Source organism: Mobula birostris, chromosome 2, assembly GCF_030028105.1.
Source record: "Mobula birostris isolate sMobBir1 chromosome 2, sMobBir1.hap1, whole genome shotgun sequence".
Taxonomy (NCBI): Eukaryota; Metazoa; Chordata; class Chondrichthyes; order Myliobatiformes; family Myliobatidae; genus Mobula; species Mobula birostris.
In genome coordinates, this window is record NC_092371.1 from 138078673 (window position 1) to 138104740 (window position 26068).

Sequence of the window (26068 nt, forward strand, 5' to 3'; positions counted from 1 at the left end):
ACAATTAAATGCTGGCCACATTACCTGATAAGGGATATGACTGTTATGTTCACCACTGTCTACATGCCTGAGCACCAAGGATTTCAGTGTCATCGGCTCTCTACAAAACCTACAGGACATTTTACCCAAATTCCACCAGCATGGCCACTAGGACAGATAAGACCATGTTTAATACAAACAGACATGGTACTTACAAAGCACCCCCCCCCCCCCCAACACCCTGTGTCCTCACCTTGGCCCCAACTACATCTCCATACTGTTAATCCCAGCATATTGACTACTGCTGAAAATGGAGAAGCTAGTCAAGAGGATGATCACTGTATGTAATGAGGCAACCTCTATGCTTCAGGTCTCTTTTGAACGGATTGACTGGCAAATGTTCAAGAGATCACCACAAACAGAAAAGATACAGACCTCGGGGGATATGCCTCATCTGTCTACTGGCTACAACTGAAAACCCTGGCTAAATGCAGAAGTATGCCCCATACTGAAAGCCTGGAATGCTACCTTCAATCCTGGAGACAGAACAGCTCTCAGAGCAGCCAGAAGAAAAGAATATTTTGGGCATCAAGAGGGCAAAGACCCTCTACACAAAAAAGCAACACCTGTCCAATAATGAGCCTTGGCATATTTGGTTGGGCATCAAGGGCATTACCGACTACATAAGGAAAAATAGTGTCAACTGTGCCAGTTATGCCTCCCTCGCCGGTGCTTTGAGCAACTTTATGCATGCTTCAAGCCCTGCAACACAATGCCAGCTACGAAAGCTAGCCGCCTTCTGGTGATCAGCCATTGTCTGTAAAAGCAGCAGACTTGAAAAGGACTTTGCAGAGAGTCAATCTCTGTAAGGTGGCCAGGTCAGACAACATCCCAGGCCGAGTGCTCAGGGAGTGTGCTGCAGACTTAGGTCACTGATGTCTTCACAAAAATCTTAAATGTTTCGCTCATCCAGCTGCTTGTTCCCACATGCTTCAAATCAGCCATGATCATCCCTGTACCAAAGAATTCTACGCCTGCAAAATGAAATGACTACCGTCCGGTGGCACTGATGCCAATCATCATGAAATACTTTGAACAGCTGGTAATGGTACACATCCAAAACTCCATTCCTGCCACACCGGACACTCACCAATATGCTTATCAACAGTACCGCTTTACAACATATGCCGTATCGTCTGTCGTGCACTTGGCCCTGACAAGCCGAGGACAGAAGGACGCATGTCAGAATGCTGCTTCTTGTTTTCAGTTCAGTATTTAATGTTATTGTCCCACAGATCTTGGTGAAAAAACTTCTGGTTTAAGATGGCGCTGGTGAAGCATAGCCACTACGTGCCAATAGCAAACAAAACTCCAAGCTACTGTATTAATTCTCAAATATGATCTCTGCAATCACTAGCCTGTAACTTCCCTTTTGGAGTCGAGCTTTTGAACTGTTCGTACGAACTGGCATTTCAGCAGTGGGAACTGGAGTCTCAAAGGTGCAGGATAGTTGTGGAGTGGCATGTGCGTACTGAATCAAGGTGGCGGAGCCCAGGTCTGAGAGAGGGAATAAGCCATTGGTTTGCCATTGCTGGAGCAGTCTTGTGGGCAATTCAATGTGGCAGAACCAAGGTGAGGCAGCAGGGCCTGGGGCCGAAAACAAGGAAAGACCTGAAGTTTATTTGATTTATGTGCCGGACCAAATTGGAAAGTTCGGGTATGGGCTGAATCATGGCAGTGATGTCCAGGCTTGAGAACGCATCAAAGGGAACGACCCAAGGTTTGGATGATTTAGTCGCTGGGCCAATTTGAGAAGGTCATGGTGTCGGAGTCAGAGGCAAGGGACAGGCCAGTTCAGCTTGCTGCTCCGCGAGGTTTACTCTTCTCTGCACTAACTGAGACTGTGGCCTGCAACGAATTGGCTGCTGAATTGGCAGCGGTGGTGACTGGCTTCGTCGTGGTGGGCTCACTTCTGTGAAATTCAGTTCTGAATGTTAATTGCTTACTTTTCAAAGGTTCAAATTTAATGTCAGGGAAATGTACACAATATAAATCCTGAAATGCTTTTTCTTCGCAAAACACCCAGAAAACAGAGAAGTGCCCCAAAGAATGAATGACAGTTAAATGTGAGAACCCCAAAGTCCCCCCCAGCTCCCCCCTCCCGCGCATAAGCGGCAGCAAGGCAGCGATACCCCCTCCCCCTGGCAAAAAAAAGCACACCCGTTTCCGAGCACGAGCCTGAGCTAAGCGATAGCAAAGACACAGACCTTGCAGTTACCCCAAAGACTATCGCATTTCATCCATAATTTGGCAACCCGCAGGTTCTCTTTCTCCCGAATAGGGAGAGGAAGGTGTCAACCATTTTCACAGCAAGCAGGAGACAGAACAACTACTGGCTAGTTTACGATGTTAAAAAGTCCATTTTATCGCTTTTTACGAGCTCTGTCCTTAAAGATTGCAAAGATCTCGGGTCTTCGGGCCCACAGCAAAAGGTTTTCCGGCCTCCCCGGCAACACGTGAGTCCCCTGCTGTGACACCGACCCTCAATCTGCCCATCTCCAGAGCCCCAAGATCTTAGGCTTCCAAGTACTAGGCCTGCTTTCAGGCTGAACGCTTGGTGTGCTGAACAATGGCCAGTCCTGAAACCCTGAAAACAGTTCCCATACTTGCAAAGAACTAAAGTCTGTGTGTAACACCAGGTCAGGGTCTTCAAAAGAACCCCAAAAGGGAAAAATAAAGATATTAAAGATGGAAATAGAGCTGTTTCCGAAGATGCAAGCAAACGAGTCGCCGTTTAGTGCCATCTTAACTCTGCTGTAAATTTCTGAGGAAGGGATTTTATATTTACACGATTTTGTTCTTTTTTCCTGCAGTTAGGGGGTGTTTGATGGTCTGATGTTTTTAATGGGTTCTATTGGGCTTCTTTATTTTGTGGCTACCTGTAAGAAGACAAATCTCAAGGTTGTAAATAGTATACATACTTTGGCAATAAATATATTCCTTGGTCTAAATACACTACTGTGTATTTAATACTCCGTGTAGTCTTCCTAACCAAGAGATTTCATAGGATGCACAAATGCTTCTCCCCTCCCCCATCACCCCAGGGCTGTGTGCTAAGCCCACTGCTGTATCTTGGTACATGTGACAGTAATAATCCAGTTCCAAATACCCCCAAACTGTAAGTAATCATGGTCCTTCAATATTTACATTTCAAGGAAGGGGCAGACATACTGAAACAAAACATGCTTAGAAACTCTGCATACACATGACTTTGCATCCAAACACCTGAGTGGTGGGACTCATCACCATCAACAAGAGAGGAGGTGGAAGAGCTCAAGGTCTGGTGCCAGGCAAATAACCCCTTCCTCAACATCAACAAGACAAAGGGGATGGTTATTGACTTCAGGAGATTTTGCACCACTCACACCCATTTTTACATCAGTGGCACAGTAGTGGAAATTGCGAACAGTTTCAAATTCTTGGGAGTGCACATCTCACACAACCTCTCTTGATCCAGAACACATCCTACACAATCAAGAAAGCTCACCGATGGCTCTACTTTCTGAGGAGGCTGAAGAGAGCTGGGCTATGCACGTCTATGCTCAATTCCTTCTACAGATACACAATAGAGAGCATCCTAACATACTTTATCACGGCATGGTATGAAACTATGCTGTAGTGTACAGGAGGGTTTGACAATGAGTAGTCAAAATTTCCCAACACATCATCACCTGCCTACTCACCATTAAGGACATACAGTGGCATGCAAAAGTTTGGGCACCTCTAGTCAAAATTTCTATTACTGTGCATAGTTAAGTGAGTAGAAGATGAACTGATCTTCAAAAGTCAAAGTTAAAGATGGTACATTCTTTTCAACATTTTAAGCAAGACTAGTATATTTGTTTTGTACAATTTTAGAGTGGAAATGAAAGGAAAGGAGCACCATGCAAAAGTTTGGGAACCCCAAGAGATTTGAGCTCTCAGATAACTTTTACCAAGGTCTCAGCCCTTAATTAACTTGTTAGGGCTATGGCTTGTTCACAGTCATCATTAGGAAAGGCCAGGTGATGCAAATTTCAAAGCTTTATAAATATCCTGACTCCTCAAACCTTGTCCCAACAATCAGCAGCCATGCGCTCCTTTAAGCAGCTGCCTAGCACTCTGAAAATTAAAATAAATGATGTCCACAAAGCAGGAGAAGGCTATAAAAAGATAGCAAAGGATTTTCAGGTAGCCGTTTCCTCAGTTCATAATGTAATTAAGGAATTGTAGTTAACAGGAACGGTGGAGGTCAAGTTGAGGTCTGGAAGACCAAGAAAACTCTCGGAGAGAACTGCGCATAGGATTGCTTGAAAGGCAAATCAAAACCCCCGTTTGACTGCAAAAGACCTTCAAGAAGATTTAACAGACTCTGGAGTGGTGGTGCACTGGCTACTGTACAGCGACACCTGCACAAATATGACCTTCATGGAAGAGTCATCAGAAGAAAACCTTTCCTCCGTCCTCACCACAAAATTCAGCGTCAAAAGTTTGCAAAGGAACATCTAAACAAGCCTGATGCATTTTGGAAACAAGTCCTGTGGACTGATGAAGTTCAAATAGAACTTTTTGTCCGCAATGAGCAAAGGTATGTTTGGAGAAAAAAGGGTGCAGAATTTCATGAAAAGAACACCTCTCCAACTGTTAAGCACGGGGGTGGATCGATCGTGCTTTGGGGTTGTGTTGCAGCCAGTGGCACGGGGAACATTTCACTGGTGGAGGGGAGAATGAATTCAATTAAATACCAGCAAATTCTGGAAGCAAACATCACACCGTCTGTTTAAAAAAAAGATGAAAAGAGGATGGCTTCTACAACAGGATAATGATCCTGAACACACTTCAAAATCCATAATGGACTACCTCAAGAGGCGCAAGCTGAAGGTTTTGCCGTGGCCCTCACAGTCCCCTGACCTAAACATTATCGAAAATCTGTGGATAGACCTCGAAAGAGCAGTGCATGCAAGACGGCCCAAGAATCTCACAGAACTAGAAGCCTTTTGCAAGGAAGGATGGGTGAAAATCCCCAAACCAGAATTGAAAGACTCTTAGCTGGCTGCAGAAAGCATTTACAAGTTGTGATACTTGCCAAAGGGGGTGTTACTAAGTACTGACCATGAAGGGTGCCCAAACTTTTGCTTCGCGCCCTTTTCCTTTTTTGTTATTTTGAAACTGTAAAAGATGGAAATAAAAAAGTAATCTTTCTTTAAATCTTTTTATTAAATAAGTATACAAAAAGGTAAGCCATATAGGCACTAATACACTGTTAGAATATAATAAAATTACAGGAGATATTAATACAAAAATGATACAAACAATGTAATTTAAACATAACGTACCAAGGTAACATAATAGTATACTAATTTTTATATATATATCAATAGAGAAAAGGGAAAAAAAAACCCAAAAAAACCACTGTGCAACTAACTAAAAGCAAAGCAATGGGCTAACTTGAAACCAGAGTTAAAAAACTTAAAATGACGTCCTCAATCCCGACCTCCATTAAAACAGTAAAAAAAAACAAGAAGGGTATATATTACATTAAATGAAAATATTGAATAAAAGATCTCCAGGTCTGTTCAAATTTAAATGAGGAATCATAAAGATTGCTTCTAATTTTCTCCAAATTCAAGCATAATATCGTCTGAGAAAACCAAAAAAAGGTAGCTGGAGCATTAGGCTCTTTCCAATGTTGTAAGATACATCTTTTCGCCATTAAAGTAAGAAATGCGATCATTCTACGGGCTGAAGGAGAAAGATTACTGGAAATTTTAGGTAGTCCAAAGATAGCAGTAATAGGGTGAGGAGAGATATCTATATTCAATACCTTGGAGATAATATTAAAAATGTCTCTCCAAAAAGTTTCCAGAGTAGGACAAGACCAAAACATATGAGTTAAAGAGGCTATCTGCCCCGGACATCTATCACAAAAAGGATTAATATGAGAATAAAAGCGAGCTAATTTATCTTTGGACATATGTGCTCTATGAACAACTTTAAATTGAATTAGGAAATGTTTAGCACAGATAGAGGAAGTATTGACTAATTGTAAAATCTGCCCCCAGTCATCCACGGAAATGATAGACCCCAATTTCTGTTCCCAATCTACCCTAATCTTTCATAATAATATTATAAATCATAGCCGATGCACCTTTCTGACATGGATTAAGGTTAATTATGGTATCTAAAATGCATGTAGGAGGAAGCATTGGAAAGGAAGAAAGTATAGTACTTAGGAAATTTCTAACTTGTAGATATCTAAAAAAATGTATTCTTGATAAATTATATTTATTAGATAATTGTTCAAAAGACATAAGGGAACCATCTAAAAATAAATCCAAAAACCGTGAAATACCCTTAGTCTTCCAAATTTGAAAAGCACGATCCGTAAAAGAGGGAGGAAAAAATATGTTACCTAAAGTAGGAATCGCTAGCCCAAATTGGTTAAGATCAAAAAATTTTCTGAATTGAAACCAAATACGTAAGGTATATTTAACTATCGGGTTAGATACCTGTTTAAGGCGTTTCAAATCAAAAGGAAGAGAGGAACCTAAAATAGAGCCAAGTGTATAACCCTGAACAGATTGTAATTCCAATGCTACCCATTTAGGAATGGATAGTATATCCTGGTCAAGTAACCAAAATTTCATATGTCGAATATTAATTGCCCAATAATAAAATCTAAAGTTAGGTAATGCTAAACCTCCATCTCTCTTAGCTTTCTGTAAATGTATTTTACCCAGTCTCGGGTTTTTATTTTGCCAAATAAATGAAGAAATTTCGGAGTCAACTTTATCAAAAAAAGATTTTGGAACAAAAATTGGTAATGGCTGAAATATATATAAAAATTTTGGCAAAAAAAAACATCTTAACTGCATTAATACGACCAATAAAAGTTAAATATAAAGGAAACCATTTAGATGAAAGTTGAATAATATGGTCAATTAAGGGTAAAAAGTTAATCTTAAATAAATCTTTGTATTTACAAGTAATTTTAATCCCAAGATATGAAAAATAATTATTAATCAATTTAAATGGAAAGTTATAATATAAGGGAAGTTGTTTATTAATCGGGAAAAGTTCACTCTTACTAAGATTTAATTTATAACCTGAAAAAAGACCAAATTGTGCTAATAGCTCTAAAACAGCAGGGATGGATTTTTGGGGATTAGAAATATATAAAAGTAAGTCATCAGCATAGAGTGATATTTTATGGGACTTTAAGCCCCGAGTTATCCCAGTAATATTTGGAGATTCTCGAATGGCAATTGCAAGAGGTTCTAATGCAATATCAAATAATAAAGGACTAAGAGGACAACCTTGTCGAGTACCTCGAAAAAGAGGGAAAAAAGGTGAGCTTAGAGAGCTAGTACGGACCGAGGCCACAGGAGAATGATGTAACAGTTTAATCCAGGATATAAATTTCGAGCTAAAATTAAACATTTCAAGCACCTTAAATAAGTAAGGCCATTCTACTCTATCAAAAGCTTTCTCAGCATCTAAAGAGATAACACACTCAGGAACATTTTATGAGGGAGTATAAACAATATTTAATAGTGTGCGAATATTATAGAAAGAGTTACGACCTTTAATAAAACCCGTTTGGTCTTCTGAACTATTAAAAGGACGTACTTTTTCTAATCTATTTGCTAATAACTTAGAAAAAACTTTAGAATCAACATTTAATAAAGATATTGGTCTATAAGATGCACATTGAGCAGGATCTTTATCCTTCTTTAATATTAGAGAGATTGACGCTCTATTGAAAGATTCGGGAAGTTTACCAAGTTTTAATGAAGCCTCAAAAACCCTACAGAACCAAGGGATTAATGAAGGTGCGAAACATTTATAAAATTCTACGGTAAACCCATCAGGGCCAGGAGCTTTCCCCAAATTCATAGAGGAAATAACATTCTTAATCTCATCCGTGGTAATGGGAGTATCTAACATAGAAGACATATCCTGTGAAATCTCAGGGAAGTCTAGGTTATCTAAAAAATCATTCATATATTTAGAATCTCGAGGAGACTCTGATTGATATAAGGAAGAATAAAAATCACAGAAGGTTTGATTAATCCCCGCATGATCAAGTATCAGTCGGTCATTTTGGTTATAAATCTGATTAATTTGAGATTTAGCATAATTAGACTTCAGTTGATTAGCCAACAGTTTGCCAATTTTGTCACTGTGTACATAAAAATTCACTTCTTGTTTTCTTTAATTGGTTTACAATGGAAATAAAAAAAATAATCTTGCTTAAAATATTAAAGAAATGTGTCATCTTTAACTTTATGCCTTTTGGAAATCAGCTCATCTTTTACTCGCTTAGCTATTCACAGTAACAGAAATTTTGACTAGGGGTGACCAAACTTTTGCATGCTACTGTATAGACAGAAAAGGCCAGCATTGAGGAATCCCACCCACCCTGCTAATGAACTCTTTGTCCCACACCCATCAGAGAGGAGGCTTTGTAGCATCCATGCCATACTCAGAAAGTTACTTTCCCCAAACATTAACACATCTACCCCACTACCACGACTTAATTGTTTATGTATGGACACTTCTGTACCTAGCATCAGTTTATGTACATATGATCCATGTATATAAATTATCTTGTGTATATATGTCTATTGCATTTTCTTTTTTTTTCATTATTGTTGTGTTTCTTTATGCTTCTTCGGATCCAGAGTAACAATATTTTCATTCTCCTTTACACTTGAATACTGTAAATTAAATTAAACAAACAAGCAAGTTTCTTTCCTTCAAAAGTTCAAAGTAAATTTATTATCAAAGTACATAGATGTCACCATGTACCACCCTGAGATTCATTTTCTAGCAGGCATACTCAATAAATCTAATAATAATAGAATCAATGAAAGAACATACGAACAGGTTGGACAACCAGTGTGCACAAGACAGCAAACTGTGCAAATACAAAATTAAAAATTAATAATAAATAAGTGAACAATAGAATATAAAGAATGTGAGATGACGAGTCCTTGAAAGTGAGTACTTGGGTTGTGAGAACAGCTCAGTGATGGGGCAAGTGAATTTGAGTGAAGTTATCCCCTCTGGTACCTGAACCTCGTGGTGTGAGTCCCAAGGCTCCTGTACCTTCCTATTGGCAGCAGCAAGAAAGAAAGCATGACCTGGGTGGTGGGGTTCCTGATAGTGGATGCGGCTTTCCTGCAAAATGTTCCACATAGATGTGCTCAGTGGTAGGGAGGGCTTTACCTGTGATGGGCACGTGGCCAGGTGGTTAAGGTGGTCGTCTAGTGATCTGAAGGTCACTAGTTTAAGCCTCAGCTGTGGCAGCATGTTTGTGTCCTTGAGCACATCGCTTAACTATTCATTGCTCTAGTGTCTGTGCGAGGAGTGGCGCCCCACACAGACTTCCAATCTGCACCTTGTAAGGCATGAAAATGTCGACGTTCCCTCTCTCCTACCTGTGATGGACTGGGCTATATCTACTACTTTTTGTAGGATTTCCATTCAATGGCTTTGGTGTTTCCGTATTCAAGGCTGTAATGCAACCAGTCAATACATTCTCCAGCACACGTCTATAGAAGTTAGTCAAAGCTGTAGATGATTCATGGTGAATCTTGGCAAACTCTTCAGGCTGTCCTTTAAATTATTTGGCCTGTGCATTTTTTTTTACCCCAATGCCTGTAGATACATTGAAGTTTAGTAAAGTTTATGTATGTTCCCTTGCAAATCAGATGGAAAAAGTCATGCTTGTTGCAGTTATTAAGCATAGGAATGACTGTAAAATGACATTTTCTATGCCACCTCAATTAAATTCTATAAACACTGACTGCAATAGTTTGAATATTGAGAACAGTTCTAGTCATCCAATTGAAAAAGTGCCATACAATAGATACAGATAGGATTCACTACATTATCCTTCATAAAAGATATAATCTTAAGCAGAATTTAGGGAATGGTGGTGGGGTCTACTTCCAATGGAACAGAAACACTTTAGTGATTGAATACAGGTAACAAATTTGAAATGGTTTAAAGAACACCAGTGATAAATTATTTTCATTGGTGAAGGGGTAAAATATATTCAAATTATCAGTGAAACATATGAAAATTTTACTTGTTTTCAAGTGGTTTATTTTCTGCTACCTCAAGTGAATAATTATCTAATTTTACAAAACAATCGTTGGGTAACCCCAACCGTAGACTGTTATAGCTGCTTCCGTTTGGCAAACGGTACCACAGCGTTAAAGCCAGGACCAACTGACTGCAGGACAGCTTCTTTCTACAAGCCATTAGACTTTTAAATTCACATATTTGTACATTACAATGGAGTCATAATACAAAGAGTTTCACACTCTCATCTTGTGGGATGGATGTAAGATTTAAATTTAATCATTTATTTGAGAAGGGAGAAAAAAACTTTAAAATGAGTTTAAACTAAATGCACTTTACTGAAGAAATACCACAGTTCACTGTATTTGGCTGAATAGTGAAGTCCTTTGAAATAATTTTTAAACAGCACTTTATCATGTGTCACTTGCTTTTCTTTAGGTACTAATTTAAAATATAATGCTGCATTGAAACAAACAGTTTCTTAAATAAAGTATTTACTGTGTTTATTCAATGTGTATTTTCCAGAGACTTGAGCAAATTATGCAAAGAACAAGAAGGTCCAACACTCCTGAAAAGGTATCCTCCACATAACCCACAATGTTTGTGTTACTTCATTTACAGTTTTGGTTCATACTTAAGTTCTTTTCTTCTAACAGAAGGATAATGAATTAAGTTCTACAGAACAGAGAAATGGGGAAGATCTTGCACAAACAATACTTGATGAAGGTAATGTTGAAACACTAAAATTGCATTGTTGTATGGTTATGCAGTTGGGCTCTATATTATGATTTGAGTGTAGTTGTCATTGTTCTCATATCAGCGTGTCTGTTGAAATAAACAAAACTGCTCCGGTATTGTTAATGAGACATTGTGAAGATTGGGCATTAAAAATTCCTTCAACAGAATATCTAAAGGAGTTACTGTAGGAATCTAGAGCAAAAAGCAAACTGCTGGAGAAATTTACCAGGTTAGGCATCATCTGTAGAGGTAAATGGATGGTTGATCTTTTCTGGATTGAAACTTCTGTCCTGATGCAGGGCTCAACCCAAAACATCATCAGGACAGCGGTCTTGATTCAAAACATCAACCATCTTTTGTCCCCACAGATGCTACTTGAACCTGAGTTCCTCCAGCAGTTTGTCTTTTGCTCAAGGAATTTGTGTTTCCCTTTATTCAGTATTCAGTTACAATGCATTGTAAATCAATTACACAGCCAGAAACAAGTATGCATTTGCTATCACCAGATTAGGCACAGAATTGACTAGCTCATTGGTAGTCCTTCTTACAACTGCATCTCACTGACTTTTCTTTTAATTTAATTTTATTACTGACCCTCTGTGCCACTCCATCTTATTTAAGTAATTTAAAAATCTTGAATCTATTTTATCACCTTTGCAATTCAGTATGGCTATCGCCCAATGAATCAGAAAGAGAAAAATGCATAAAACACTAAGCAGGGTAATGCAGTCCATGGGGAGCAAACCAAAATCAGTGCTTCAGGTGAAATCCCCTTTATCAAATGTCAGTTTTTTTTTCTGCCCATGGCTGCTGCTGACCTGCAGTTTCCAGAATCAAAAAGCATTCTGAGCATCTTTACTGTTCATGAAATTCCACAGTATCCTTTGACCTAGTATCCCAGTATTTATCATAAAGTTTTCTATTAACATTCAAATGGCTAAGATTGTCAATGTCAATGGAAGAATTAAATTGTGACTAAGTATTATGTGAAACAACTGTGCAAAATTTTCTTGTGAGAAAAATTTTGCCAAATTCATTTCTGTGCTGGAGATTTCCATGTTTCCTAAGTGTAGCTGGATATCTCACAGGAATTCATAAACCCCGCTTAGGAGATCAATCATTTTGACCTCATTCTTCTAAATGGATGGAATTTTGCATCTTATCCAGATGATTGTGATGAATCATGTCAATGATCTCTTAGAATTTTTGACTTTGAAAGTTCATGGTAAGTGATTTGGATCAGTAGTTGTTCCCATTTATTGATAGGGCTCTATGTAATTCATTTGGGAAAAGTCAGTCAGGCAGCCTAAAGATGTCTTAAAAGTTTAGGGATGCTGATTGTTGGAGTGGGAAGAGAATGGTGTACAGCATAATTTCTAGTGTTGGACCATTTATGCCCGAAGGATTTTGTGCTCTAAGTACAAACTGTATTAATTATATATAATCTTCCTTCTGCCTCCAAGGTGCTGCATTATACTATTGTAGGTAAAACTTACTTGGTCCTTTCTTATCGCGTTCACCAGCAACTTTTATGTGTGGTCCTTTCTTATTGTAGTTAATAAGATGTCTTTACTTTATATTCCAGCAACCAACCAGAACCCTGATTTCATAACTGAAACAAAAGCAGTGGCAGTGCTCCCTGAGGAAGAAACCAACGAGCAGTCAGTAATTCAAGAAATGGGCAATAATGAAGAGTTTGCAGATCAATCTCAAACAGATGAAGAATGGTAAGAGCAGTACTAATTCTCAAATTAGTTTTTTTATATTTAAAAATAGCTAAGTTTTGTACTATAATATACTAAAAGGATGTATAAACTGGATGATTGGATGGGTAAATTGGTTTGCTAATTTGAGCTAATCAGTAAAAATATAAGAATCACTGGAAAAATCTGACCACCTTTCATTTTGGTCACTTGTATTCATTCATTCCATCACTTGGGATACCTTGTGTGCATGCTTTCACTCTTTAACTATTTAGGTGATGTAGCCCATACTAGACTTTCATGTTAGGATTATTTATTAATCATCCTGCTACTCATTTGTATTTTTTTTATTCTGGAATGTGAACTTCACTGGAAATGCCAAGATTTTATTTTCCACATTCGTTGTTAGGCTTAGGTCAAACTGGGTTAAGTGTAGTAGTTTTGCATCCCTGAAGAACATAAATGAGCCAAACGGATTTTTTGGGCAACTGAATCATTTTTGTTACTAAAATTAGTTTATGTTCCAAATTTATTTTGTTACTTGTTTTGGAGTCCCTCAGTTGTCATAGAAGAACTCAAATTTGTTTCTGAATCGGTGGTCCAAAATTCAGGCTTCTAGTCCATTAATTTGATCACTAGGCTATTGTACTCCAGTGATTTATGATGCTAGAGGATTGTATAGATGTTAAGCTCATTGCTACTTGTGAATAGGAGTCCTTTCTTACTAAAACTGCTTGATTTTGTGTGACCTTGTTGATTACCTTTTTGTGGCATTTAGGCATAGAAGTACAATGTTTATGAGAGTGACTCAGCCCTTTTCCTTTCCATTTCACTCATTAAGCATTTCGTTCTTTATGTTTGGCCTTGATTTCTGTTTGTATTCCTACACTTCTCGCAACCTAAGATGTTTCTGGAATAATACATTGTTACGAAAGTGATCATCACAGTGATCATGCTGTCGCCTCAATACATTTTAATTACCTACATAACACCCTAGTGTCAGCAGTCACAATGAAGGTTTCAGCTTAACGTGACGACTCTTATTCTGCTCCATTGATCCTGCCTCATCATTCTTTATTCACTCATAAAAAATTTCTGTTTTTCTGTTTACCTATTCCATTCTGTCTGAAACCAAACTGGACAATTGGTGTCATATTTCATTACAGGTTAATTTTTAGATCATGTACCTATGTTGTCACTAAATCTACTGACCTCCACTACTTTTTGAATTAACTTTTTGTATGCTGAGATGGACTTTTGACTTCACAATCTCCCTTGTCATGCCTTGCACCTTATTGTCAGTGCACACTACGCTTTCTGTAACTGTATCACTTTATTCTGAATTCTGTTGTTTTCGCATGTACTAACGTAATGTATCGATGTAATGAAATGATCTGTATGGATGGCATGCAAAATAGTATGCCATCCATACAGATAAACTGTCCTCGATAAATATGATAATTATTGTACCTCATTTTATTTGCCCCGAAGATCCCATCCAAGTTTCTGTTATCCACCGATCTGATTGTTCCAGTCTTCTCATGGGCACCTTTAGTTATACACTCCATAAACCTGTTCACTCATTTCTTAATCCATTAACCATTGCTCGCTGACCTGTATTGGTTTCTGGTTAATCAGTATTTGGTGTTTTTTAAATATCCATTGTTTTCAATGGACTTTAGAGGATGCCTAATCCATTATTGGTTGCTGTTTCTTTACTTCCTAAGAAGTATATTTCTGCAATTCCCTCCCTTAGAATCTCTTTCACCTTTACTACTATTTCCTCCTTTAAGATTAAGCTTAAAACAATTTTTGACAAAGCTCTTGATCAGCTGTCCTATTGTCCCTCAGCAGTAATTGTTTTCTGTTTTATAGTACTTGTGTGAAACAATTTGCAATGCTTATACTATATTAAGAACAATATAAAATGAGTGTTGATGAGCTTAGAAACATAAGTGGCCCCCTCAAACAACTACCCAGACAATGTACTTTTTGCCAGGAGCACCACAGCTGTTAGAGTTAATCCTTAACATTTTATATTTGATCTCCTAGACACCAACTATATAACACTGTACTTATCACCATTCCAATTTTAAGTTTGAAGTTGTAAACATGTCTGAATTTAAGTCATGATTTTCTGTGCCACAGATTTAAGTAATTTGTAACCTAACAGAATCAGTCAGATTTATTATCATTAACATGTGATATTTGTTCTGTGGCAGTACAGTACAGACATAAAAATCTAGAAATTACAAAAATAAATAAAAGTGCAAAAGGAATAACAAGGTCAGAAATCTGATGGCTGAAGGGAACAAAGTAAAATGTTGAGCGTGGGGCTTCGGGCTTCTGTACCTCCTCCCTTTTGATAGAAACGAGATGAGTACATGTCTCAGACGGTGAGGGTCCATAATGATAGATGCCACCTTGAGGCACTGCCTCTTGACAATGCCCCCAGTGGTTGAGATGGTTGTGCCTATGATGGGTCTACAGTCCTTTGCAGCCTCTTGCTGTCCCTTGCAGTCCTGACCATTGGAGGTTCTGTACCAGACTGCGATGCAAACAGTTAGCATGCTCTTCACTGTATTTTAGAAATTTGCAAGTCTCTGATAGCATAGCAAATCTGCTGAAACTCTTTATGAAGTAGAGCCTCTGGCATGCCACCACCTTGGTTGCTTCAATGTGTTAGGCCCAAATTGGTCATCTGAGATGCTGATGCCCAGGAATACCGGAGAAAACTGGAGCATCCGGAGGAAACCCACACGATCCCAGGGAGGACATACAATATCTTTACATACAGCAGTGGGAGTTGAACCGCAGTCTGTGATCTCCGGTGCTGAAGTTCATGGCACTAACGGTTACGCTGGTATGGCTACCTTAAACTATATGGAGAAAGGTATTATGATTTCATAAGTTACCATATCAGAATCTATTTTGATTATAGAAATTGTAAAAGGGCTATGTTGACATTTGGTTTCACTTATTAACTGCATGTTTTTTGCTTGGTCTTTAGGGAAGAATTAAGTTCCGGTGAAATTACACAGTGGGTTAAAGGAGGTTGTTCAGTTTTTTCTAGCACTCCTGGACTTCTGTTGTTGAAGTTGCACTTTTAAAAAAAAACTCCACAGAAATTTGGAGAAAATATCATTTAACAGTTTAGCACAATAGTTAGAACAGCATAAATTCCTGCAACACAAAATACATTGAACCATAGCTGGAAAATTCCAGACAGCCCTGAGTTGCAGGCTGAGTTATTTAAATAAAAAAAGATTATACCAGCATCTTATTACTAATTTTGATTATCTGTTAAATGATCTCATGCACAGTTTAGAGACAAAGAAGTGTCCATTCAGTGGTTACATTGCTTCCCCGTACAGATATTTATATTGTTCCACCCTTTGCCTTCCCCAGTTGTCTGTGGCAGCCATGTTTTCATTCTTTCTCAGTTCTGATGAAGTTCCTTTGACATGAAACTTTAACTATTTCTTTTTTCACAGAACCTGCCTCACCTGCTGAATTTTTCAAGTATGTTATGTAATTATCTCAGATTTCCAGAATCTGCAGTTTTTGCTTTATTCTCCTTCTGTTAGCGTGATCTTGTGTATAAATAGGTTCCACAAATGCGAGTCACATTGTTCCATCTTTCAGAATAAACAATTTTTGGGTCTGTGTATATTTTGACAGGTTAAACTTTTTAATGGTGTTGATTGGTGTAAAATATCAACAATCACAGCAAATCATCTAGAATCTTAGCATCTATATACTTAAAGTATGTGACATCCTTTTTTTTTAAACTCTATAGTTCTTCTGCTCAGAAAATTATCAGAGAGAATGGCATTCCCATGCAGGATGAAAGCTTTGAAGATTACATTGATCTGTCATTTGGAATAAAATCTCCCAGAGTAACTACAGAACCCATTAATAATTGTCAGGATGAAGTTGGAATTCCTGTGAATCCAGTTATTGCATTTGAGGAAAACGGATCCATGGAGTTATTAACCAAAGTAGATGGCATTCAAACTCAGAAAATAGCAGGTATGACGTCTTTTAACCCCACGGTAATAATGCCTGTTATGATTGCATGAGACCAGTAATGGGGCTTTCAGAATGGAAACCTGAGCTGGAAGAATCAATTTTCTTGAGGGTTGGGAGCTTAAATGATTATGAATTGATGAGGCTTTGGAAAAATTTGACGGTGTGAATGATAATTGTCAAATGAACTCTGTTGCAAGCCACATACATCAAAGTTGCTAGTGAACGCAGCAGGCCAGGCAGCATCTCTAGGAAGAGGTACAGTCGACGTTTTGGGCTGAGACCCTTCGTCAGGACTAACTGAAGGAAGAGTTAGTAAGAGATTTGGAAGTGGTAGGGGGAGGGGGAGATCCGAAATGACGGGAGGGGGAGAGATGGAGCCAAGAGCTGGACAGGTGATTGGCAAAGGGGATATGAGAGGATCATGGGACAGGAGGTCTAGGGAGAAAGAAACGGGGAGGGGGGAAGCCCAGAGGATGGGCAATAAGGGATGGGGTACGAGGGGCAAGTGGGGCATTAATGGAAGTTAGAAAAGTCAATGTTCATGCCATCAGGTTGGAGGCTACCCAGATGAAATATAAGGTTTTGTTCCTCCAATCCGAGTGTGGCTTCATCTTTACAGTAGAGGAGGCTGTGGATAGACTTCTCTAAGTTCCGTTAATGCCCCACCTCCCCCTCGTACCCCATCCATTATTGCCCATCCTCTGGGCTTCCCTCCTCCCCTTTTCTTTCTCCCTAGGCCTCCCATCCCATGATCCTCTCATATCCCTTTTGCCAATCACCTGTCCAGCTCTTGGCTCCATCCCTCCCCCTCCTGTCTTCTCCTATCATTTTGGATCTCCCCCTCCCCCTCCCACTTTCAAATCTCTTACTAGCTCTTCCTTCAGGTAGTCCCGATGAACGGTCTCGGCCCAATATGTCGACTGTACCTCTTCCTAGAGGTGCTGCCTGGCCTGCTGCGTTCACCAGCAACTTTGATGTGCGTTGCTTGTAATTCCAGCATCTGCAGATTTCCTCGTGTTTGCGTCTATGGCAAGCCAGTGTGGTTCACCAGTTCTGGAGCAGCAGATAAGAAGATCTTGGTTCTGACTGGGAAATTATAGTAGAAGGAACATTACAGACAAGTAGTCTTCAATCTAACTTGTATTTTAATCAATAATGCAAAGGCATGATTTGACTTCACATCAAAAAATCTTGAATTGTAAAGTAATTGATTAAACAGCCTAAGGGCAAAACTGTTGAATCATCATGAAGAACGAAGGGGAAATTGAACTTTTGCATATGAAATACTTCACACCTAGCAAAAATGTTATTTCACAAAGTTAGGTAAGTTTTACAAAAACAAAGACTTTAAAGATCTGAGGGTATTTGTAAGTGAGATGAGTAGCTGCCATTACTGGAATAGCTGGATCAGTTTGTGAAGAGCCATCTCCTGTGCATATGGGAGAATGGAATAGAGAATTGTGCTGCTGGGTTTAGGTGAGGAAAGTTGAGTTTCTATTTTGCATTCACCCTATAGAGTTCAACTGATTGTTTAATTGTGCAATTCATCATGCCAGAATATTAAAATGAAGTCCATCTTTAAAATTATAAGCCAACATCTTTTTGTTAGTGCATAATAGGAATTCGTCCTGCTGTTTACAAGCTAATGGCAGTAGTATGTTTTTTGGAATCAGGCTGATCCAGATGGAAAATAGCAATTTTTTTTTTTTGCCTTAAAATGTGTGGATTATCTTGAATCAAGTGAGGATTAGTTATAAAAGCAGAGGGGATTAATATGTATTTGTTTGGAAGGGACTTGGTGCTATTGCAACTTTTCTGAAATCATTGATAATAGTGTATTTCATTATTTGTAATGATTACTAGGTTCAGTTGCCTATATTAAACTTTGCTTACTTATTCTTGGATGGATTTTTTTCATCAGATACTAATTCCCTTGATTTAAAATTTGTACTAAAACATAGAAATAAATTGGTGGGTATCTAAATATCCCTGCTTTAAACTACTTCTCTCCTCCACATCTTTGCAGCAGGTCACAATTAATTCGTTCAAGCTATTTTCAAACTTGAAAGAGTAGTACAGGGTTAGGGAAGAACTCTTTACAGTGCAGAGGAACAGAGAGATCTTCAGGTCCAGATACATGGAGCTTTCAAAGTTGCTGCACAAGTTGATAGTGTGGTTAAGAAGATGTATGGTGGGCTGTCCTTCATTATATTTGGGGACTGAGTACAAGAGCTGTGAGGTTATGTTACAGCTCTATAAAACTCTTGTTAGGCCACACGGAGTGTTGTATCTAACTTTGGTCACCTCATTATTTGAAGGATGTGGAAGCATTAGAGAGGGTGCAGAGAAGATTTACCAGGATGCTGCCTGGCTGAGAGAACATATCTTATGAGGAAAGGTAGTGTGAGCTCAGGCTTTTCTCTTTGGAACGATGGAGGATGAGAGGCGACCTGTTAGAGGCATGTAAGATTATGCAAGGTATAAATAGTGGACAGCCAGCAGCATCTTTTCACAGGGAAGCAGTGGGCAATACCAGAGATCATCCATTGGTGATAGGGGAGGAAAGTTTAGGGGAGATGTCAGAGGTAGGTTGTTTTTTTTTACACAAGAAGTGATGGGTACCTGGAATGCGTCCAGGGTAGTGACAGAGGCTAATGCGATAAGGGCATTTAAAATACTCTTAGATAGGCATCCCTCTTGGAGGGTTATGAGCTGTGTAGGGGGTAAGGGTTAGATTGATCATAGAGTTGTTGTATATTGGCAATGACTACATCATGGGCTGAAGATGTATTTCTATGTTCCATTCTCTCCACTTCTGTTCATAAAGCAATAATGATCAAACTAAATCTCCATGTGTGGTGGGACTGTTCTGGAGCAAGTAAACTGGCTTTATGAATAATGAAATAACTCCCATCAAGTTCTATCATCTCCATGTACGTGTAGGTCTCAATTTGTGATTTACTGGATGCTACAAAAGAACTCTGATTTTGGAAAATTAATATATTTGTTTTGAATGATGCTCTTTGAACAATGAATTAGATTAATGTCTGATTTCAAATTTGAGCATAATTATCCATAATTAAATTTTAAATAAATTCCATATTTCTATTTCATATTTTAGCTTGCATTAATTTTGCAATCCTCTGTTCTCTGTCTTCCAGAAGTCATTTGACAGTGATGGGCAGGAACTACAAAGTGTGGAGTTCAGTGAGCACACTCAGAATAATTGGAAATCTGTTTGTTTCATGCCATGAAGAATTGCAGTGCAACCTTTCTAAGATCCAGAACTGAAATCTAACCACAACAGTGAGAACAGGAATATTAAATATGCAAAATGCGGGTAGAGAGAAATCCATCATTGCTAACTGAACTTCTAGTTAATTCTGATCACTGGTTAATCATGCTTAGTATGCATCGTATATAAACTGCTTTTCCAACATGCTGCTTCAGGGAATTGGCATTCTTTATAATAAGACAAGAATGACAATGGCGATTTTGTGATGGTGCAGGGAATTACTTCTAAATTTAACAGTACCTTTATTAGTTTTGGAGCACCTATTACTTGAATAAGCCTTGTTGTGCTGCAAGTAGTTGACAATAGGCATTGAGTTATGAACCAATTGGTTTAATATGGCACAATGAGCTCAGCTGAGTTCTACATAATCTCTTAAATACTAATAGAACCCTTTTAGAAGCTTCTCTTGTTACCTCCTTTTCAGAACCTTTTTTAACACCAGCTATGAAAAAAATGTTGAACTAGAGAATATTAAATTAATTTTTAATAGTAAGTCTGTAACTGATAAATAATGCACCCATTTTACATAAGCTGGTTATTAAAATTATTTTGAGCTAATGAATCATTTAATGAAGTATCTCAATATGTTGGTACTGGTTCAGTTTGTGAACAGACAGGTAGTTGTAATGACGTGATCTGATAAGATCATGAGACAAACTTAAAATGACTTAAGTTATACGTATATATAATCTCAAGAAACCTGGTATTTAAGAAAGGCATTCCTTGTATGTGACTTTAACTTGGTAGAGTTGGAGGATTTAAATTTAACTCAATTACATTTTACTGCGCTATCTCAAGTTTAGATATTGCTGCTAGAGAGCATGACAAAAACTTTGCACTTTCTTCCCTTTCTAAGTACTACTGAAATTATTGCAGACTGAATAAAACATGTTCAGGTATCAACTTGTTTTTTCTGTCCTAAGATAAAATGCCTTCACAGAAGGATTTCTTTTGCAATTGGTCAGAGACTGAAATTAGTATGTTTAGTGGTTTCACTTAAGGCCAGATGGTATATTTTTTGTGGCAAACACTTAATCTAATCTTTGAAAACTTTCATCCATTATGAATTATAAAAAAGCCATTTAGTGAGATATTCAGTAATCACTGCATAGTTGCATATTTTGTTCTATTTTTCTGTATTGTCTATTAATATCCATGTATATAGAAATTATTTAAAAATTACTTTCTTAAAATTGCTTTTGCTTTAATCTATGTAGATTATGTACAAAAAACATGATTTTGAGTTACTATTTTAAAATTCTAAATTAATTTGCAGTTGTATAGGGATAGCTGGCTCACTAAAGCAATCAGATGTGATTATTGCTAATTTTTACAAGGGGAGTGTTCTAAATTTAATTTTTCTAATCCAGAGAATGCTGAAAATTTGACTTTGTTTTTTTTTGTACCTCTCTCATTTAAATATGCTGGATTAAATGAGCTGTATATGATTTTGAATATTAATTTGAGGATGCCCATCAAGACATTTTTCTGTATGAGAAACTACAACGAAAGGCTCAGTAAAATCTGCACACATTTGAAGAGAGGTGACCTTTCATTTTCCATTGTTATGCATTTCCCCATCCCACCTGATTTTTGTTTTGTAACTTCAAAAGATTAAAATTTGGAAGAGAAAGTTTGATAATTTACACAAGTAAAATGCAATAAAATAGTTTGTGTAACTAGTCTGTGTGGTAATATCTATTTCTGCTGGACTGATTTGAAAACTTTGTCTCGAATGCACTTTGCACCATTTTGAATTAGATTACAATTCCACTTTTACAACATTGAGAATAAAGAAGTTCTTGTGTACATATTGTGGGTTTTGCCAATACATGTGCTGAAAGTGCAACAAAATCTGTTCTCAATCATCGTCATTTGTGTCTTCACTTTTTTTCCTCCTTGCTGCTCTAATATTCCCTCACTAAATTTTGTTTTCCACATAACATTGTATTTTGAACAATGGAATCTATAAACTGAGATTATAACCATTGTTTCGCATTCTAGAAAATCAACAAGAAAGTCATCATAATATCATTGCTTTCGTTGTCAGCTGTTCTTTAAGGCACACAGTAAATAAAACGCCACTTCACATTTTAATGAAATAACCAGTCATTAGGGAGAGTGCATAACATGATTTAAAGACATGATTTTAAAAACAAGTACATCTTGACCATTAGATTTTATTGCAATCTGAATATTTTCCTCTGGCACAATATTTTTCCCATTGCACCATCCCCCTCCATTATGTTGATCAGTTTATTACCGATAATATTTCAGAATATAAATACTGAAGGCTGCTTTTATGATGGTGCTTGGAGGTATAACACATGGAAGCATAACACAACAGTTTTAATTCTGCCCACTATCAGCAAATCCTATAAATTAACTGAATTCAAAATTAAATTTTCCTGATTTCTATTTAATTTGGTTTTCATGCACAGGTGCATTGCAGAAGATGTAAAATTAGAAACTGTTTGCAGATTACACTCTGGTTAGGTTACATCTGGAGTACTGAATGCAATTCTGGTCACTCCATTATAGGAAGGGAGCCGAGGCTTGGGAAGTGCTGCCTGCATGTACTATAAGGGGAGGTTAGACAAACCTGAGTTATTTTCTCTGGCGTGGCAGAGGCTGGGGGGAGATCTGAGAGATCTTTACGAGAGGCATAGATAGAGTAGACAGAGGGCATCTTCTTGTCTAATACCAGAGGCGTGCATTTAAGGTCAGGGGGAGTAAGTTCAAAGGAGATTTTCAAGGCAAGTGCTTGGAGAGTGGTGGGTGCCTGCAAGTGCACTCCCAGGGTGGTGGTGGTGAGGACAAAATAGAGGGGTTCAAGAGGCTAAAAGTAAATTTATTATCAAAATGCACATATGTCATCATCTACAACCATTTTCTTGTAGGCATACTCAATAGATCTATAGAATAATAATCATAACAATCAGTGAAAGGTCATGCAACTTGCATATTCAACCAGCATGCCGAGGATAACAAACTGAGCAAATAAAAAGGAAAGAACAATAAATAAATAAGCAATAAATACTGCAAATATGCAATGAAAAGTCCTTAAAAGTCCTTCCCAGTCCTTCCCACTGGTTGTGGGAAGATTTCAATGATGGGGCAAGTGAAGTTATCCCCTTTGGTTCGAGAGCCAGTTGGTTGAGAAGTAGCAACTGTTCCTGAACCTGGTGGCATGAGTCCTGAGACTCCTATAACCACCTTCCTCATGGCAGCAGCAAGAAGAGAGCATGCCCTGGTTTGTTCTGGGGGGCGGAGGTGGGTACCGATGGTGGATGCTGCTTTCCTGCGTCAGCATTTCATGTAGATGTACTTAATGGCTGAGGGGGGCTTTACTTGTCATATTCTCTACTTTTTGTAGGATTTTGTGTTCAAGGGTATTGGTTTTTCCACACCAGGCTCTGATGCAGCCAGTCAATATACTCTGCACCACACACCTATAGAAGTTTGTCAAAGTTTTAGATGTCATGTTGAATCTCTACAAACTCCTGAGGAAGTAGAGGAGCTGCAATGCTTTCTTTGTAATTACATTTAAAAATTCATTCTATTGTCAAAGTATGCATGTACAACACAACTCTGATAATCATCATCTCCATGGAATACAGAAAAATATGGAAACTGTTGGGGGGGGCGCGGTGAGACATCAATCCCTGCCCCCTCCCTTGCACAAAAAACTTAACAGATTGTCCACGTGGAAAAAAACCCAACAGAAAATCAGACCCCAGATCCCCATCCCCATCCCCTCCTCACATAAAAAAATAAGATAGCCCACCCGCTAATTGGCAACAAGAAAGAAAACCTACAAAACTGAAGACCAATATAAACTACAGTATAATAATCACATAAATCTCAGAAATTCAAAAACATCTTTCTGTCAGTATCGAGGAGGATGGCTGCACGAACTGGGTTCTTCCATGAAAAGTGATGGCCACACCAGGTCTGAATACCACAGCAACCCAGCTGCTGACCACCGTTGACCCCATGGCCTCCATACTGGGGTCTGCAAGTGAGGAAATCAAGGATCCAATTGCACAAGGAGGTATTGAGGCCAAGATCTTGGAGCTTATTGATTAGTTTTGAAGGGACAATAGTGTTGAATACTGGGCTATTTTCAATAAAGGGCATCCTCATATATGCATCTTTGCTGTCCAGATGTTCAGGTTGAGCATCTGCTGTGGACGTGTAACCCGATAGTCAAATTGGAGCAAATCTAAGTTGCTTCTCAGGCATCACCAACCTCTCAAAACACTTCTTCACTGTGGATGTAAGTGCTACTGGCTGATGGTCAATGAGGCAAGTCACCGCGCTCTTCTCGAGCACCGGTGCAATTGAAGCCTGCTTGAAGCAGGTGGGTACTACACACTGCTGAAGCAAGAGGTTAAAGATCTCAGTCAACACTCCAGCTAGTTGAACAACACAGGTCTTTAGTACTTGGCCAAGTACCCTGTCTGGGCCGGATACTGTTCATGGCTTCACCTCCTGAAGACAGCTCACACATCGGTCTTAGAGACTGAAATCAAGATGTGGGAGTTCGTGATGGTACCTCCATGCTCTTAGATAAGGACATGAACGTTCAGGAAATGGGAAGTTACGGGTGTTGTATATGTAGCCCCCCCGGCCACCCTCAGGGTCGCTCGGCTTGCTGTTGTCTAGGGAAATAGCCCTTGGCCCCGCTAAACTGGGGAATCAGTGTGATGTGTTGTGTGATGTACCCCACCCCGCCCAAATAACCGACAATACACCAGATACGATTAAATGATTTACAGTTTATGGATATTACTGGAACTATATAATTAATAGACAATAAAATATAAAGGGAGAATAAAAGGCGCCACACATCAAAGTTCAGTCTCTTCGTGCACAAACAGTTGGAGCTCAGTGCCCTTCTTCTTCACCCTGCGACCCCTCGGACCACCTCGACCAGCTGCCTGGGGCTAACAATGGTGGTCGACCAGACGCTCCACACGAGTCCGTCTCCTCCCCGAATGCCCTGCTCGGAGTCCGACCCCATTAGCGGACTCACAGCACCCGGTCCATCTTCTGTCTCGCTCTCCCGCCTTCTCCCCCAAAACCCCGCGCATACAAATCTTCCAGATACACCAAAATCATAACAACTATCCCAACTGGTTAATAGCAGCCTGCTATCTGTATTAACCCAAGCAAATGTCTAGCTGGAGACTTTCTCAGTATTTAACATAACAAAGAAGCATTCCTGATTATAACATAACAAAGAAGCCATTTTAATTAGCCTCCGCAGTAACATAAAAGACGAAACCCCCTTACACTCTCCCCCCACCAAATAAAGTCATGTTCTCATGACTTCTAAATAACTTGCCAACCAGTCCTGCATCCACACATACATAGATACACACAGTGACAGTGCTCCCCAAACAGTGGACCTTACGCCCGTCCCACAGGCGCTACATAGGCCAACCTATCTGGGAGCTTCTTAACCCTCCAAGACCTCCGTACCCCCTCACCTAAACCCAAAAGGCTCAGACACTACTAGGGATACCTCAGGCCTGCTTGCCAACTCCTCTCTCACTCAGGCCACCATTACAGCTCGGAGCCCCCTGTCCTGTGTCCGGGGCCTCGCTTCTTTTCCTTCCTGATCCTGCCGTAAGTCAGACTGCCCACAGCTAGCCCTCCCCACTATACCTGACTCAGTGGAAGAAGGGCCAAAGGTCTCGTCCTCAATCACGTGGAAGGTAGCGAAAGGCAGCATGTACCACATGTGCAGCACATCATCCTTCAAATCCATATTCTTCCTCATTCCCTCGACCGGTAGCTGCTGTTTAAGTTTCTCCAAACTGAAACATTTAGTCGGGGCTACCCCTTCAGCCTCCTGCAGTCGAGACGTCAGCTTCTTCGGGGACTCCTTCAACTCTCGCCACAGCCTCAGCAGTTCTGACTCAGGGTTCTTGGCCATCTCCATCTGGGACGCGGTTACTCCACCAACTTCTTCCACCCTGACCTGAAAAGCAGCAGTTAAAGGATGTTCAGCCTCCAGTTTTCCGCGATCTGTCCTCCATTTCTTCACCTCCTCGGGAGTGTAGTCAAACTCCCCTCCCTGGGCTCTCGGCTTTCTGTCGGCCTTAGTCAGAACACTTCCTTGATCTTCCCCAACTTGTAAGTCTTCCAATCTCTTCTGAATCGACGTCTTGAATTTCTGCTG

General features: G+C 39.1%; 1 protein-coding gene across 3 annotated transcripts in view; it reads left to right on the top strand.

The window, feature by feature from the left end:
- Positions 1-21639, top strand: part of map7b (microtubule-associated protein 7b) — a 177333-nt gene extending 155694 nt beyond the window's left edge. For 2 of the 3 annotated variants that reach the window (XM_072277751.1, XM_072277739.1), the window contains 5 exons: positions 10636-10686; positions 10767-10836; positions 12434-12575; positions 16351-16583; positions 19745-21639. In XM_072277751.1, the coding sequence (XP_072133852.1) occupies positions 10636-10686; positions 10767-10836; positions 12434-12575; positions 16351-16583; positions 19745-19755 (507 nt within the window). In that variant the 3' untranslated portion in view covers positions 19756-21639. The remainder of the gene's footprint in view (positions 1-10635; positions 10687-10766; positions 10837-12433; positions 12576-16350; positions 16584-19744) is intronic. The other variant, XM_072277744.1, reaches the window with a different exon arrangement.
- The last annotated feature ends 4429 nt before the right edge of the window (positions 21640-26068 follow it).